This window comes from Nipponia nippon, unplaced genomic scaffold, assembly GCF_047370975.1.
Source record: "Nipponia nippon isolate SJK-2023a ecotype South Korea unplaced genomic scaffold, ASM4737097v1 scaffold_4, whole genome shotgun sequence".
NCBI classification, from domain to species: Eukaryota; Metazoa; Chordata; class Aves; order Pelecaniformes; family Threskiornithidae; genus Nipponia; species Nipponia nippon.
In genome coordinates, this window is record NW_028262358.1 from 43556916 (window position 1) to 43570183 (window position 13268).

The 13268-nt window shown below is 41.9% G+C and overlaps 1 protein-coding gene across 2 annotated transcripts in view; it reads left to right on the forward strand.

Annotated features, from left to right (window-relative positions):
* The first annotated feature begins 352 nt into the window (after positions 1–352).
* The window catches only part of ARID4B (AT-rich interaction domain 4B), a 94991-nt gene continuing 82075 nt past the window's right edge, over positions 353–13268 (forward strand). For both annotated transcript variants that reach the window (XM_087774752.1, XM_087774753.1), the window contains exons 1-2: positions 353–630; positions 1807–1868. In XM_087774752.1, the coding sequence (XP_087630878.1) occupies positions 1863–1868 (6 nt within the window). In that variant the 5' untranslated portion in view covers positions 353–630; positions 1807–1862. The remainder of the gene's footprint in view (positions 631–1806; positions 1869–13268) is intronic.

Here is a 13268-nt window from a genome sequence, read left to right on the forward strand (position 1 = left end):
TTGGGGGAAAATGCGCCACCAGCGCCCCACCGCGCAGGCGCCAGCCCTGCCCCCTCGGCTCGTTAGCATTCGGCGAGCGCCCCGGCCCCTCGCGGCGGCCGCGCGCGGTGCGCCCTGGGAGGCGTAGTCCGGCCGCCGCGCCGAGCCGCTCCCCCAGCCGGTAGGAGCGGCGAGCGGGAACAGCGTCACCCATGAGCGCCCTCGGCGCCGAGTCTTAGTTTCCATAGAAGTGGAGAAAAATGATGTCAGTATTTCCGATGCGACGGCCAATGGGGCCGAGGGAAGGGCGGGCTCTGCGGGCCGGGGCCCAATGGAGGAGGCGGGGAGAGGGGCGTGCCCTGGTCCGTCCGTCAGTCAGTCAGTCAGTCAGTCAGTCGGTGTGGGAGGGGGAGGGGGACCGAGAGGCTCCGAGCCGAGCAGTCACCGCCGCCGCCACCGCCGGGGCCGCGCAGGACGGATCGGCCCCGCCGCACGCCGCGCCGCCGCGAGCAGAGCCGTTGCTGGAGCGTTGAGCGGGGGCCGAGGCCGGCCGAGGGGGCCCGGAGCTGAGAGGAGGCTTCGGCCCCGTTCCCTTCCCTCCCCCCCCCGCCTCGGGTCGGGGGAGTAGCGGGCGGGCGCCGCGGAACAAAGGTAACGGCGCCGAGCCGGAGAAGGAGCCCCCCGGCTCCGCCGCCGGCGGGTGGGGAGGCGGCGCGGGGCCCGGGAGGGCGCGGGGCCGGGCGGCGGCAGCGGCGGGGCGTGCGTGCGGGGGGGGAGGGGGGCGGTTGTTTTTCTCCTCGTAGCGAGACTGCGGCGGGACTCGCCGATCCTCCTTCTCCCCCCCCCCGCCCCAAACACCCAGCGGCGGGGCGGGGGGGAGGGGGATCGGGTGCCGCCTGCGTGCGGGAGGGACCGGCGGCTTCTCCAGCCCCCTCCGCCGGGAGGGGACGGAGCCCCCTCCTCCACACGGACACACACACACACACGCTCCGTGTCCCCGCCGAGCAGGTCGGGCCCCTTTCTCCCCGCCCCCCTCCCTCCCCGTCCCCGCTCCCTTCTTTTCTTCTTCTTCCTTTTCTTCCCCTCCGCCGCCTCCCGCCCTCCCCCCCCCCCGCCCGGACCCGCTGCGCCGAGCCGGGGAGTTGCGGCTGTTGCTGCTGAAACTCCCGCCGCGGAGTCAGCGCTTTCCTTTATTTGAGGGGGGGGGGGGGGGGGAGAGGAGGAGCCGCCGCGATCCGGAGCCGCAGCCCCTACAAAAGCGTGTGTGTGTCTGTGTGTGCGTGTGTCGGGGCGGGGGGGGGCTGCTACCGACACCCCGCTCCCCCGCCGCGCACACAGGCACTCTTCCTCGTACAATGGAGGAAGAGCCTCCCTTCCTCTCTCCTCCTTCCCCCGCTCCGGCTCCCCGCGGTAAAGTGGGGGGGGGGTCCCAGGGCTGGGACCCCCGCGGGTCCCCTCCCGCCGCTCGGTGCCTGGGGAGGGGGCGCAGCGCCCCGGGGAGGCAGCCGGGGAGGCCTTCACCCGCCCCCCCCGCGGCAGCCGGGGAGGCTGGGGGTGGGTTGTTGTTGTGGCAAGTTTCTCCTCCTCTGACAGAAATGGCGTCAATGGCAGCGAGCGTAGGGGAAGCCGCGGTGTGTGGGAGCTGGAGGGGAAGCAGCGGCCGAGGAAAGAGGGGAGGGGGTTAAAAGGGGGGAAAGGGGAGATCCGGGGAAGGAAAGGGGGAGTTTCGGAAGGAGCCCAGCGCCCCCACTCCGGTCCCTGCCTCCCCTCCCCCCGCCCGGTGCGAGCGGCTGGTGCGGTGCCTTAGCGCTTTGTTTTAAATTCCAGGTCCAGCCTCGGCCGCTCAGCCCCTATCGAGGCTTTTACCGCAGCCTGAGCTCATCATGAAGGTAAAGCACTCGCTTGTGTGCCTGGGAGGGGAAAGAAGGGGGGGTTGCACGAAGAAATGCTATCCTATCTGTCAGTCCATCTGTCCCGACCCCGGTTCGAGGCTCGGTGCTGGTGCAGGTCCAGACCGCAGGCTGCTTTGCCCCCCACTAGCTGTGTTTTGGTGCCTTAGCTCGTTTGCTGACGGTGGGGCAGGCTTTGCTTCGCCGCGTTGTGCGGGGGGGAAACTGGAACTTCGCTGAGGGGGGGTTGTTCTCCTTCAGAAACATTGTTTGTAGGAGAATAAGGACATGGCTGCCTGGGCTGAGCTTGCTTCATGGAGGAGCAGGGGACAGTCACTCTGCTTGAGAAAGTAACGTTGCAGGGGAAATGCTGGCTATACAACCGTGCTTACTTGAATAGAGGGTAAATGGTAGATTTACTTACTTTCTGTTTGTTAATAGGAGTTTTGTTGAATGAATAATCTTGATATGATCAGGGAGGGTGCATGTAAGAGATTCTCTGCAGTAAAATGATTGCTGTAAGGTGCAGAAAGATTTTCAAACAGGTTCTAATTTTCTTCTTAGTGCTGTGTAGTATTCACATACCTCATTGTCGCTCATTTATCTTCTCTTAGGTCTTTCTATGTATTTTCAAAATATTATGCAAGTTTTATAGAAAAAAAATTGTATCGGTGAAATAGAATGATTTCTTCTGTGTGTGGTGAAGATCTGTGTACCTAAAAGTAGGTTTTAACAACTGGGTTTGTTAGTTTTTTTATCATTTTGCTGATATGTCTCGCTCAAACTGCCGTTTATGTTCCCATGACCCCCATGTAATTCAGCTCCCAGTCCTGCTGGGCTGCAGTAAATCTCGTTTCAAAATACTGTAAATCTTATAAAAATAACTGTTACAAACCTGTGATACATCATCTCTTTGGTATTTATTAATAAGAGAGCAGTCTGTATGTGCGGTCTTGCACTATCAGAGTTGTGCCTACTGTCTGTGAATGAGTATTATGTAAAATGTGTACTTGGTACTATATTCACTGCTGGAAATGGTAAACGATGCAGGCTGTTTTAATTTCTAGATTGATCTGAGTTGCTGAGCCACAAACTAAGTCTTTTTGTGTAGCTGTTAAAGGTTTAGCATTTTTTTTTTACTTTGGTGACTTAATGACAGTATCTTTTAAAAAATCATGCTTTAATTGCCCTCCCTGTGATCTTTCTTTAACAAGTGTTAAGATCTAAAATACTGCACACGTCTTTCTCATTAAAAGTAAACTATTTATGAATTTACAACAACAGGCTGTTGAAGTAGTATGATACGGAGCTTTCCAAACGTGGCTCATTGCCTGGTGGCGATGCAGGAGATGGAAGCGAGAGAAATAGGAGGCAGTATAGGGAGCTTTTTTCCCCCAGAAGGAAAAACACTTATTTAAATGACAGCTAAATTTACGTATATTTCTAATACTCTTTTTCCATGTAAACAAATCTTACAGTTACCATAGAGATTTGGTTCAGATACTGTGGTTATAGAGCCATGTAAATATGTAGATAGACAGTTCGGAGGATGAGGAGTTCAGATTGCAAGTGGAATGAATGCAAAGTGTTCTGTGAAATAGTGATAGAGACCCACTTCAGGCTGAATTGAACATATAACAAATGCTTAAATTTAAAGCAGCAAACACAGAAACCTGTTAATAGAGCCATATTTAAAAAAAAAGCTCCCAGCTTACTTACGCTTTGATAAGGCTTGTGCTACTATTGCATATTTATTTATTTTAAAATCTGGATTAATTCTGCCAGGGTGTTCAAATGCTAAGTTTAAGTCCGCAATTTTTGCAATTTGTGTGTAGCGTTCAACTTACATATGCTTGAGATAACTCCCAGTACTTTATTTAGTGTCCTGCAATGTTAAGTGAGGTTAATCTGTAAGTCATTACTTTGAAGCTTTAGTTATTGCAGTGAAACTTTTAATGGAATTGTAGCTGAACAGAAATTTCTAAGATTCAACAGTCTAACCAAGACTGGTTTTTAAGATTTTAGGAGTAATGCAGTGCATCAGTCTTTCTGCCTGACTTAAATTTGTAATTTATTTTCTAAGTTTACAAGGATACAAATTAGTCCAATAAGAAGCAGTAAGGGAGAGTGCTTAAGAGAATTATTAGCTTTCTGTTCGTATTACCACAAGGTAACATTGATTATACTAGATCAAGATACTGTTTAAATATGACTGTGTATTTGTGTGCATTTATTTTGGAAGTTACTGAAAGAGTATGCCTCAAGGACACTTCAGCATGTAGAGGATTTAATGCTTTAAGGCCTAGTCTTACGTTGAGTCTGCTGACTGCAGACTTGCTGCTGACTGCACGATTGAGGCCTCCGTTTTTGATTTATGCCTTGGTCGTTCTTTCAGGTGCAGACGGTTCTGTATTCCGGTGCATAGAGCATTAGAACTGAATTCCTTGTCGGTATCTTTGTCTCGTTGGGTGAACTTGAACAACTCATTTAGCTTTACTGACTCATTTTTCCCAACTGTGTAGTATGGATAGAATGTTTATCATTCTTTGTGAAACACAGTGAGGTATATTTAGGAAGAGCGCCAAGTTGTATTGATAGAAAGCTGTAAGTCACTCATGCTCTTGCATTTCGGAACCCTCTGAGACAAGAGAGGTGTGCTGCCTGCCAAGCGATTACCACCTCCAAAACAGTTGGCGTGATTGTTCTCCCTGCAATAACCCAACTTAATCCAAGTAAATAAGAGTTCCTTGTATAAACTAGTAAATTTAGCCTATTAAGTAGTCTTCCCATGGACTGCAAAGACCACTTGAAGGCAGTCTTGAAATATCTTGAAATACGTTTTACAAGAAGTATTCAAGCCTTGACATTATTGTGCTCATTATTGTCATGTTTTACTAAATCAGGCTTTTTCCTGTGTTGAATGACCTCTGATAGTAGTTAATACAGTTGTATAAATACTGGCTAGGACGATTTGTATGTTGTACTGAAGCTTTTTTTTTTTGTTTAACTTAAGCACCTTCTGCATAACGTCTTTTCACATTAAGTATGCTTTGGAAGCATGTAGAATCCGTTTGATTATTTAAAAACTAATTGTGTGCCATCAAATTACTACCTACTAAGTAGGTAGCAATATATATAAAAACATTATTATAGTTTGTTTTTATTTTTTCCCCAAAGTCAGGAAATAAACTCCAGGAAAGCAGAGTTTCTGCTTTTGAAGAAAGAAAGAAACACAAGCTCGGTTTCAGCGATGATTTGTACTAAGAACTATTGTAAATGCTCCTGAGATTTTTAATATGTATCGTGGCATTTGCTTAGTATTTAAATATGTGAATGAGGGTAATATACCCACTGCAGTTAAAAAGTTCACTGCTGACTGGAGATAAAAATAGTGGATGTCCCAGAAGCTAGAGCAATGCACTGTGAATTAAGTGATCTGAAATGATTGTTTAAATGTTTTGATGCTATTTGCATGTTAATGTTTTTCAGTCTGTAAAATATGAAATATTTTTTGGTAGCCCTAGATGTTCCTCAGTGCTTGCTCAAACTGCCACGCTAACAAATTAAGGAAGCTCTGTGTGCAGTTTATGGTGGATTTTTGTTTTGTTTTTAATTCATCCTGAATTTACATTTTGGTTTCAGTAGTCTCTCCTAGTGACCTCTCTAGCTATCCACAGAGATCACTGGTGCACACTTACGCTGTAACTGCTTTCCCTTAAAGCCAGTCAGTCTGTTGCTCGTATTCTCTGCCAGTATGGCAGAGGACAAAAGTGAAATATCTAGTAAACTTTTCAGTCACTAGTTTCCAACTTTAAGCACAAGTCAGCTGCAAGTCCTATTGCTCTTACGCAGGCTGGAAACCAGTCGTGGAATGTAGTGACCTTTCACTTTCTGGTTAACTCTTTGAATTGCAGCAGAAATGGCGATTTATAAAGGAAGAGTACCATTAGAGTATTTTTTCTGCTGGAGGTAGGAGAACAGGTAAGTCTTAAGAGGTGGTTTTCCCCTGTCAGTTGTTTTTGCATGATGAAAAATGATTTTCTTAAATTCCATCCCGGTGTTCCGCTTTGAACAAGTGATCAGAGGCAGTTATTGACTTCCTCATGCTTGCATAATTATGTAAAAAGGAAAGCAAACATCACTTGCACCAAGCAATTACAAGTCATGTCGGAATAATCTGTGTTATTTTGAAACTGGTTATTTGCACTTTTGAAATGCCAATCTTAGTATATTTTACAGTGGCTAAACAACATGGAAGTCTTGAACTTAAATCTGCATGTTTAGTATGTGACTATTCAGTAGTTGAGTGTGTTGATAAGGACTCAGTTAATTAGACCACCTAGTGGAAAAAAGGCTGTGTTAGACTGAGAAGACTGAAGCTGTAATAAACTATGAGCATCAGAAAAGTTAAGTTGCCTGTATTATTATCTTCAAAGTTGGTGAAGGATTTTTGGATCAACGCTCTCACAGCAGCATGACTATTGTATCGGGATACTGTCTAAGAAAAATGTTAGTAGACAAAATAATGAATATGCATATCTTCACTAGAGCACTTTTGAGATGATTATTCAGTTCACTTTGTAATCTGAAATGAGTATTGTATACCTGTAGTGCAGAAGCATGCTGTGATACACGTTGTGTGTCTGTGTTTTCAAAGAAATTCTGCACTGTAGTTGAGAAATGCAGTAGTTTTGAGGTATTAAGCTTTACAATCACTCTCAAATACTTAATCTGAATGCTTCGCTGGTCACGTAAACTGAAAAAAAAGGCTAACTTCGAGAAAGGTGGAAATGATACTGTTGTCGCAAACTGGTTTCAAATTTTTGTTTAAATCCTACAGATAAACACATTTTCCTTAGAAACAGATGCTTTATAATAGGCTGAAGAATAAAAATAAAGGGAGTTTAAGATTTCCTCGTTTGAAAAAGGTAACAAATTTTATAGAAAAACCTAAAGGTTAAATTTACTTGGCATCCTAATATGATACAGAGCCATCCAATTGCTAGATTATTTATCAGTTTGTACTTACTTGAAGATAGTTAACCCATTGTGAAATGTAATAGTAGGTTCTCTGCAGTTCTACTTACTATAATAGGCATTTCAGCTGTTTTTACAGAAATGTACAAATCTGAATAAACATGGATCTTGGACTGTTTTTGCGTTAAATATGATCCAGGTCACAGTTAAGAAATGTTGGTAAGTCAGGGCTTGTATGGCTGCTTGCTTTTTAGTTGACGTGCTTCAGTAACAAATACTTCCTTTCTGCCTTTCCCATTTAGCACTTCCAGTGTTGTCCAGTTACTGTGCTTACTACCACTCACTGGATATTTGCTTGTGTGTGCATGGAATAGATTTTTAAAGACTTCTAGAAGATTTGCCCAGGGAAGTTGTGGATGCCCCTTCCCTGGAAGTGTTCAAGGCCAGGCTGGCTGGGGCTTTGGCCAACCTGGTTTAGTGGAAGGCGTCCCTGCCCGTGGCAGGGGGGTTGGAACCAGATGGTCTTTAAGGTCCCTTCCAACCCAGCCCATTCTATGATATGAGTTCAAAAGGCCTCCAGGGAACTAAGGAAAATTGTTTAGCCCTATGCGTAAAATAAATGTTAGTGATTTAATAAGTGTTAGAATAATTATTTTAAAATGTTTTGATGGAAAGTCATAAATCCGGTGGTTGGGGGTTATTTTTGGTTCTTTTTTTTTTTTTTTTGTTAACATGGGGTGACCAGATGAGAGGATATTTCAGGGAATTCAGGTATGGAAAAGACAGCAAGGCACTTTGATATTCTATACTTGACAAGCCATCTATTTTCCTTCTGAAGATTAGTTTGAATCAGGGAAGAAATTCAATAAAGCACTATTGTACTTTTTTTTTTTTTTTTTTTTTTTTTTTTGGCTTGGAAGGCAGTGTATAAAGCAGTCATGACCTGTTTAGCAAGACGTGTTTGTAAGCAAGCTCTGGAAAGGCAGCTGTGAGACTGTCAGAGCAGGGTGGTGGAGGGTGTTGCTGAGTTACCTGTAGAAAACTAGGACTGGGGTGACCCGCCGGCATTATGTGCGACCACTGTGTGACAGTGACTTGCTAAGTGAGTGTATATGAATTGAATGTGGAGTACTATTTGGGGGTTTCCTGAACCTGTGGGGAGCACTATGAAGAAGATTTTTCCTATGAGCTAAGCAGAAACACTTGTACCTAAGGCATTTTCCTTATGGTGAGCAAAAGCAGTAGTCATCTCCAGTTAACCTGGAGTTACTTGCTTCCATTGCTGTTGTCTTTGAGCCTGTATGTGCTCAGGAGTGAAGATGGTAGTCAGTATGCCAAAGAAAAGACCTTTAAGCATCCAGAACTCCCAAATTATGTAGTCTTTGATGGTGACTTCTGCAGACCACCCTAAGGAGCGTGCTATTTAGGGACAGCATTCATCAGTTGTCATTTAAGTGTAAATGCAGACATCTATAGAGCTCTGTTGCAGACCAGATCACCCAGGTTGGACTAACTGGTGAATAACGCTGTTCTTGGACAGAAGAGCGAGTTTGCTGTTCTTCTCATTATTTAATCTATTGTTTTGTCCCCCATCAATCTATAGCAAAGGATTTGGTTTCATAAGTAGTTTGTCAAATTAAGCTTGTATGGTCATGGAAGAATGCAGTCTTGTCTCCTTCTTCCACTCCTGGCTGTTTATTCTTGTCTTTTGTGCCAGCAGTCCATTTGTGTGGTCCCAGGGTGGACTGAATCAAACTGAAATTAACTCAACAACAATCGGATATATATACTCTTCAGTTGCAGCCAGCCCCTGACCTGGCTGATCCCTACCATTGGGACAGAGAAAGGAAGGAGAAGAAAGCAGAAGTGCACCAAGACTGATTTGGATTGGTTTAACTGCCTGTGAACACACATTCTTCCCCATCCCTCTGCAAAGTTAGCAGTTTGCAGTCATTAGGCTAAACATTTTGTAAACTGTCTACATGTGAAATTGCCATAGAGGTTTTTCTAGGCTTGCTTACTAGCTAGAACACTGCACTTTTCTATAGGTTTGAAGTTCATGTTTTCTAGAAGGTGCTGAGTGAAAAGATTAAATGGAATTGATGCTGTGCCTTGAAGGTGACAAATAAAATTTAATTTTTGATATGATAAACATTGATTTCAAGTTCAAAAGATGGAGAGGTTTTAAAGAAGAGATGGTATTAGACACAAAAAAGAAAGTATTTTAAATATTTTTTAAGGAGGCCAACATAAGCTTTGCTTCCCTGCCTCCCCCAAGTTCTTAGTCAATAGTTGGAAAGAATACCATTAATAATAATGTCTTTTTCCCCCCAAATTAGAGAAACAGTTGGTATTATAGTTTTCTGCAGAAGAATATTTATAAATATTAGATTTCTATCCTGTAAAGGTGACAATCTTCATGTAACTAATACTTATGTTGATACATTCTGACAATAGGTATTTTTACCAATAGGTGGAAGAATTAAGCAATTGTGCTACCTTTGTTCCAAATTAAAACAGTCGGAAATGATAATTTGTGGAGAAATTACATCACTCTTACTTTGAGAAGGAATAGAAGTCAAGCTTTTGATTCTTTGTATGCTAAAAAGGCCCATATATTTAAGGGTAGATTAGTGGAGACCCCATGACACCAGGAGTTAATTCCAGTTGGAGATGGTAGAGTGAGGTCTACAACACTTTCTGCTTATTACAAGAAACTTAATGTAAAAATTTGGATGACATTTGTTATCTTCCTTTCCAAGAACTGGGGTTCTCATTGAGCTTTTGTCTGGGATACTTTCCCTTTTCCCTATTTGACGCCCTTCTAACTTATTGTTTATTGTTTACACCGTCCTTCTAAGGGGAGGGAAATGGGATTTGACCTCAGCCAAATTCAGAACCAAGTGTATCTGATGCAAGGTTTCAGCTAGTAATAAATAATGTAATAGGGAGTAAATTTTTTGTTTGTTTTTTTCACATTCTCTTCCTCTGTGTAAAAAGTGTTTCAGTTTGTGGCAGGGCAACCTGATCCACTGATAATTTTTTTCCTTCAGATTTTCAGCTGTCCTCTCAACAGCAGATTGCAAGTGCTAAATCTCTTATTTGTACATTTAAAATAGTCCACTTCATGTTTTCTTAAAGATAAATATAGAATACATTCTTCTAAGATCACAAAGAATGCTTTAAATTAATTTATAATGGTGGAAGACAGACTTTCCAATATCCTGTACGAGTATTTAAGTGAAAGAGCGTTAGCTTAATCTTTTTGTTAATGCTGTGACACTTAGGTTAATGTAACTTCTTTTCCTGGGAGAAATAATAAGGGGTTGAGACATTTTGGAAATGAGTACTTGTTATACCAGCATTTCAGATTTAAGGAATTTCTAATGGAATATGTGTTTTCACTTTTTAACTTCTTTTGCTGCACTGCTTATTGAAAGATAGATGTTGCTGTAATATTACATGAATGTTACCTCAAATTACATCACTAAACTTAGAAATAAAATATATATAATTCTTAATCTTTGTGCTTCCATAAATATAAAAGCATTTTTGAAAACATAGCAATAATTTTATAAATTTCCACTTCATTTCTTTAGAAGGTTCTTATGCTAGATGTGCATCAAGGGAGATAATGAAGTACTTTAGCATAAGTAAGACTGCACTATAGTTTAAAAATTAGAGTATGATATGTACCAATACTTTGCTGCCTGGAACAGAGACAAAAGTGGAGACAGTAATTCAACTTCAAGTCATTTCCATTTTATGAATGCAGATTTATTCTGAGGTGCTCTTCCAGAACTTTATAATGACAATCCACATATGTTTACCCATAGAACATGAGTTGGGTAACTGCAGTGTCTTTGTCGTCTTTGCAGAATTTTGTGCCTATTTTCCTGCAATGTTGGACAATTTAAAAGACATTAAAGCTTGGATTCATTCCGTTACTTGCAGATTACTAGTGCAGCTTTTACATTCCTAAAAATCAAGTAGTACAGAAGATGATGTCACCTGATGATGGACAGTATTGGATACATAGGCTGGAACCTGGAAAGAGTCAGCCCTCAAATATATTCTACTGTTCTTGATCCATTTTGGAATTGGGCTGCTGAGGCTGCTGTTTTAACTGTGTTCCCGGGAATAATTCAACATTAAGTTCCAGAAAGTATTCGTATGTATATTAGATGTCTGTCTGCAGTAATTCAGTTTTTCTTTGTTGGTAATTCTTTGTCTGCTGAGCTAATATTCTCATTTCAGTTTACTTTGCCTGATGCTAGCCAAAAAGTTTGGATTGATAAGTTAAACATATTTCACTGTATTAAAATAAATCTCTTATTTCATACATTGACTTTTCCTAGATACTACCGTATATATTTATATGTATGCTTACTAGTGTAGGGTGATTCAGGTTTTTAGAGGCAAGTAAAGTGAATGAGTTGCTTTTGTTACATTCTATATAGTAAGAAAAATTCTCTTTTGATGACAGCATAATAATAGTATATCAGTGATAGAGAGAGAGAGGTGTATGTTCCCCATCACAGATGTTTTTCACTGGTAATGTACATGGCACAGTAGCATCTAGATAGCAACTCAAGTGGTAGTAGGTCAGCTTTAAATGAGTGGAATGTTTTTATTTTTATCTCTTCAGTAGCACTGATTTCAGTTCAGTAAAATTATACTTACTCTATTTTGCATTAAAATAGAGCACAATCCTACCTGTTTCTGACTGGAATAACTTGTTGTGCAACAGCACGTAATTGAACATTTGGAATGGTGTAATAAAATCTTAATTATGGTCTGACAATAAATATCAAACATAGCATCTATTATGTGAAATAAAAATCATTCATGATACTTAAGCTGGCCTGATCAAGTTTCTCTAGTTGTGTGTATTATATTTACTTAGTTGGAATTTTGAGGAAGCAAATCAGCTTTTATGATCTTGATAGAAAAAATAAAGAAAAGATATATTAAAAAAGAAAAAACAGAAAAAAGTAAACTTCAGGTGCTTGATTCCAGATATATCCAGGTACAGTTCCAGAACTTTGCTATCTTATTGCTGTAGCTGGATATCCTTACTATGCTTGCTCAGAATTAAACTTGGGAAGAAAAAAATACACTGCAATACTTGAATGCCATCTGCAAATGGGACTACCCTGTGTTTACAAGAAAATGCCTTAGTCTTAAAGGAACTGCAACATCTTTTCTTTTGTCTGGCAGTTTCTCTTAATACAGCTTTTGTGCCCACTGAAACAACATTCCAGCCAAGTACACGAACGAATACGTGGGCACATGCCAATTGCGTAGAAAGGCCAGTGTGAATTCTGTAGCTGGGCATTCGGCTTCTAGCAGTGGTGATGCACAGTATTTCTGTGAAAGCAAATACTACAGTGGGCTGATTAGTCATATGGTAGCATTGGAAGATTAGGTTTATTCTTTAAGCTGTGTGTTTCAGAATTTCTCTTCAATTATCTTCTTAGGCTTAGGGAAAAACGTATTGATCATAAAAATAGAATTACTTAGAATTTCATTGACATATGTAGTTGATACTGTAACCTGTTGATTTGACAGAAACACTGATACTTTATTGATAGGCATTGTGAGAATGCCGCGTTGTCTTGGGTACTGAAGACCTCTTGGGATGCCTCTTGTTGAACTCTTGAGAACAGAATGAGGTTTCACGTGGAAAGTAACAGTAGAGTTGTTGATGTACAGAAGACTATCAAGTAATACCTGGACAGAATTTTTGTCTTTCACTTTAGTAATCCTAAATGTTACTTTTTGAAAAGAGGCTAAAAAAAATGAAGGTTTTAGTATAAGAGGCTTAAAGACTTTTAGGGGAAAAAGCCTGCGCTTTACAGAATGGCTTCAGCACACTTGAAAGCAGTGAATAGAGTCTTATATCACCTATGCAACTTCAAAAATTTTACTCTCTGTTCTTTAATATGTTGAAGAGTTTGGTGGAATCAGAGCAAGGATCTTTCCTTAAATAGCCGCTCCCTGGAAATGGCTGCCATTAGTCACAGGCTAAGCCAGCTGAAGATGTTTTGGAAACAGGTGCAGTGATCAGTAGCCAAACAAACTGAAGCATTCTGGGTAGTTAAATTGGATAAAAGTATGAAACAAGTAGTTTAGGTAGTTTAATTTCTTAACTTTTGAAAGGTAACCTAGCTGAATACTAGCTGCTTGTATATTGTTCTTATTCTCTATAGTACTACAGTGGCACTTGTACTTTCTGTGTAGCACACATCTAAAATATGTTAAAGCTCTTCATAATTATGCAGCACTTGACAAATCTCTTAAACTCTTCTTCAACTCGTTACTTCTCTTAATATCTGTGTTACTTTTAATGCTTGCATTCTTGGTTTGCTACAGGTATTTTCTGATGGAAAAATTCTTGAAAGGGTTTTTAAATAGTAGAAC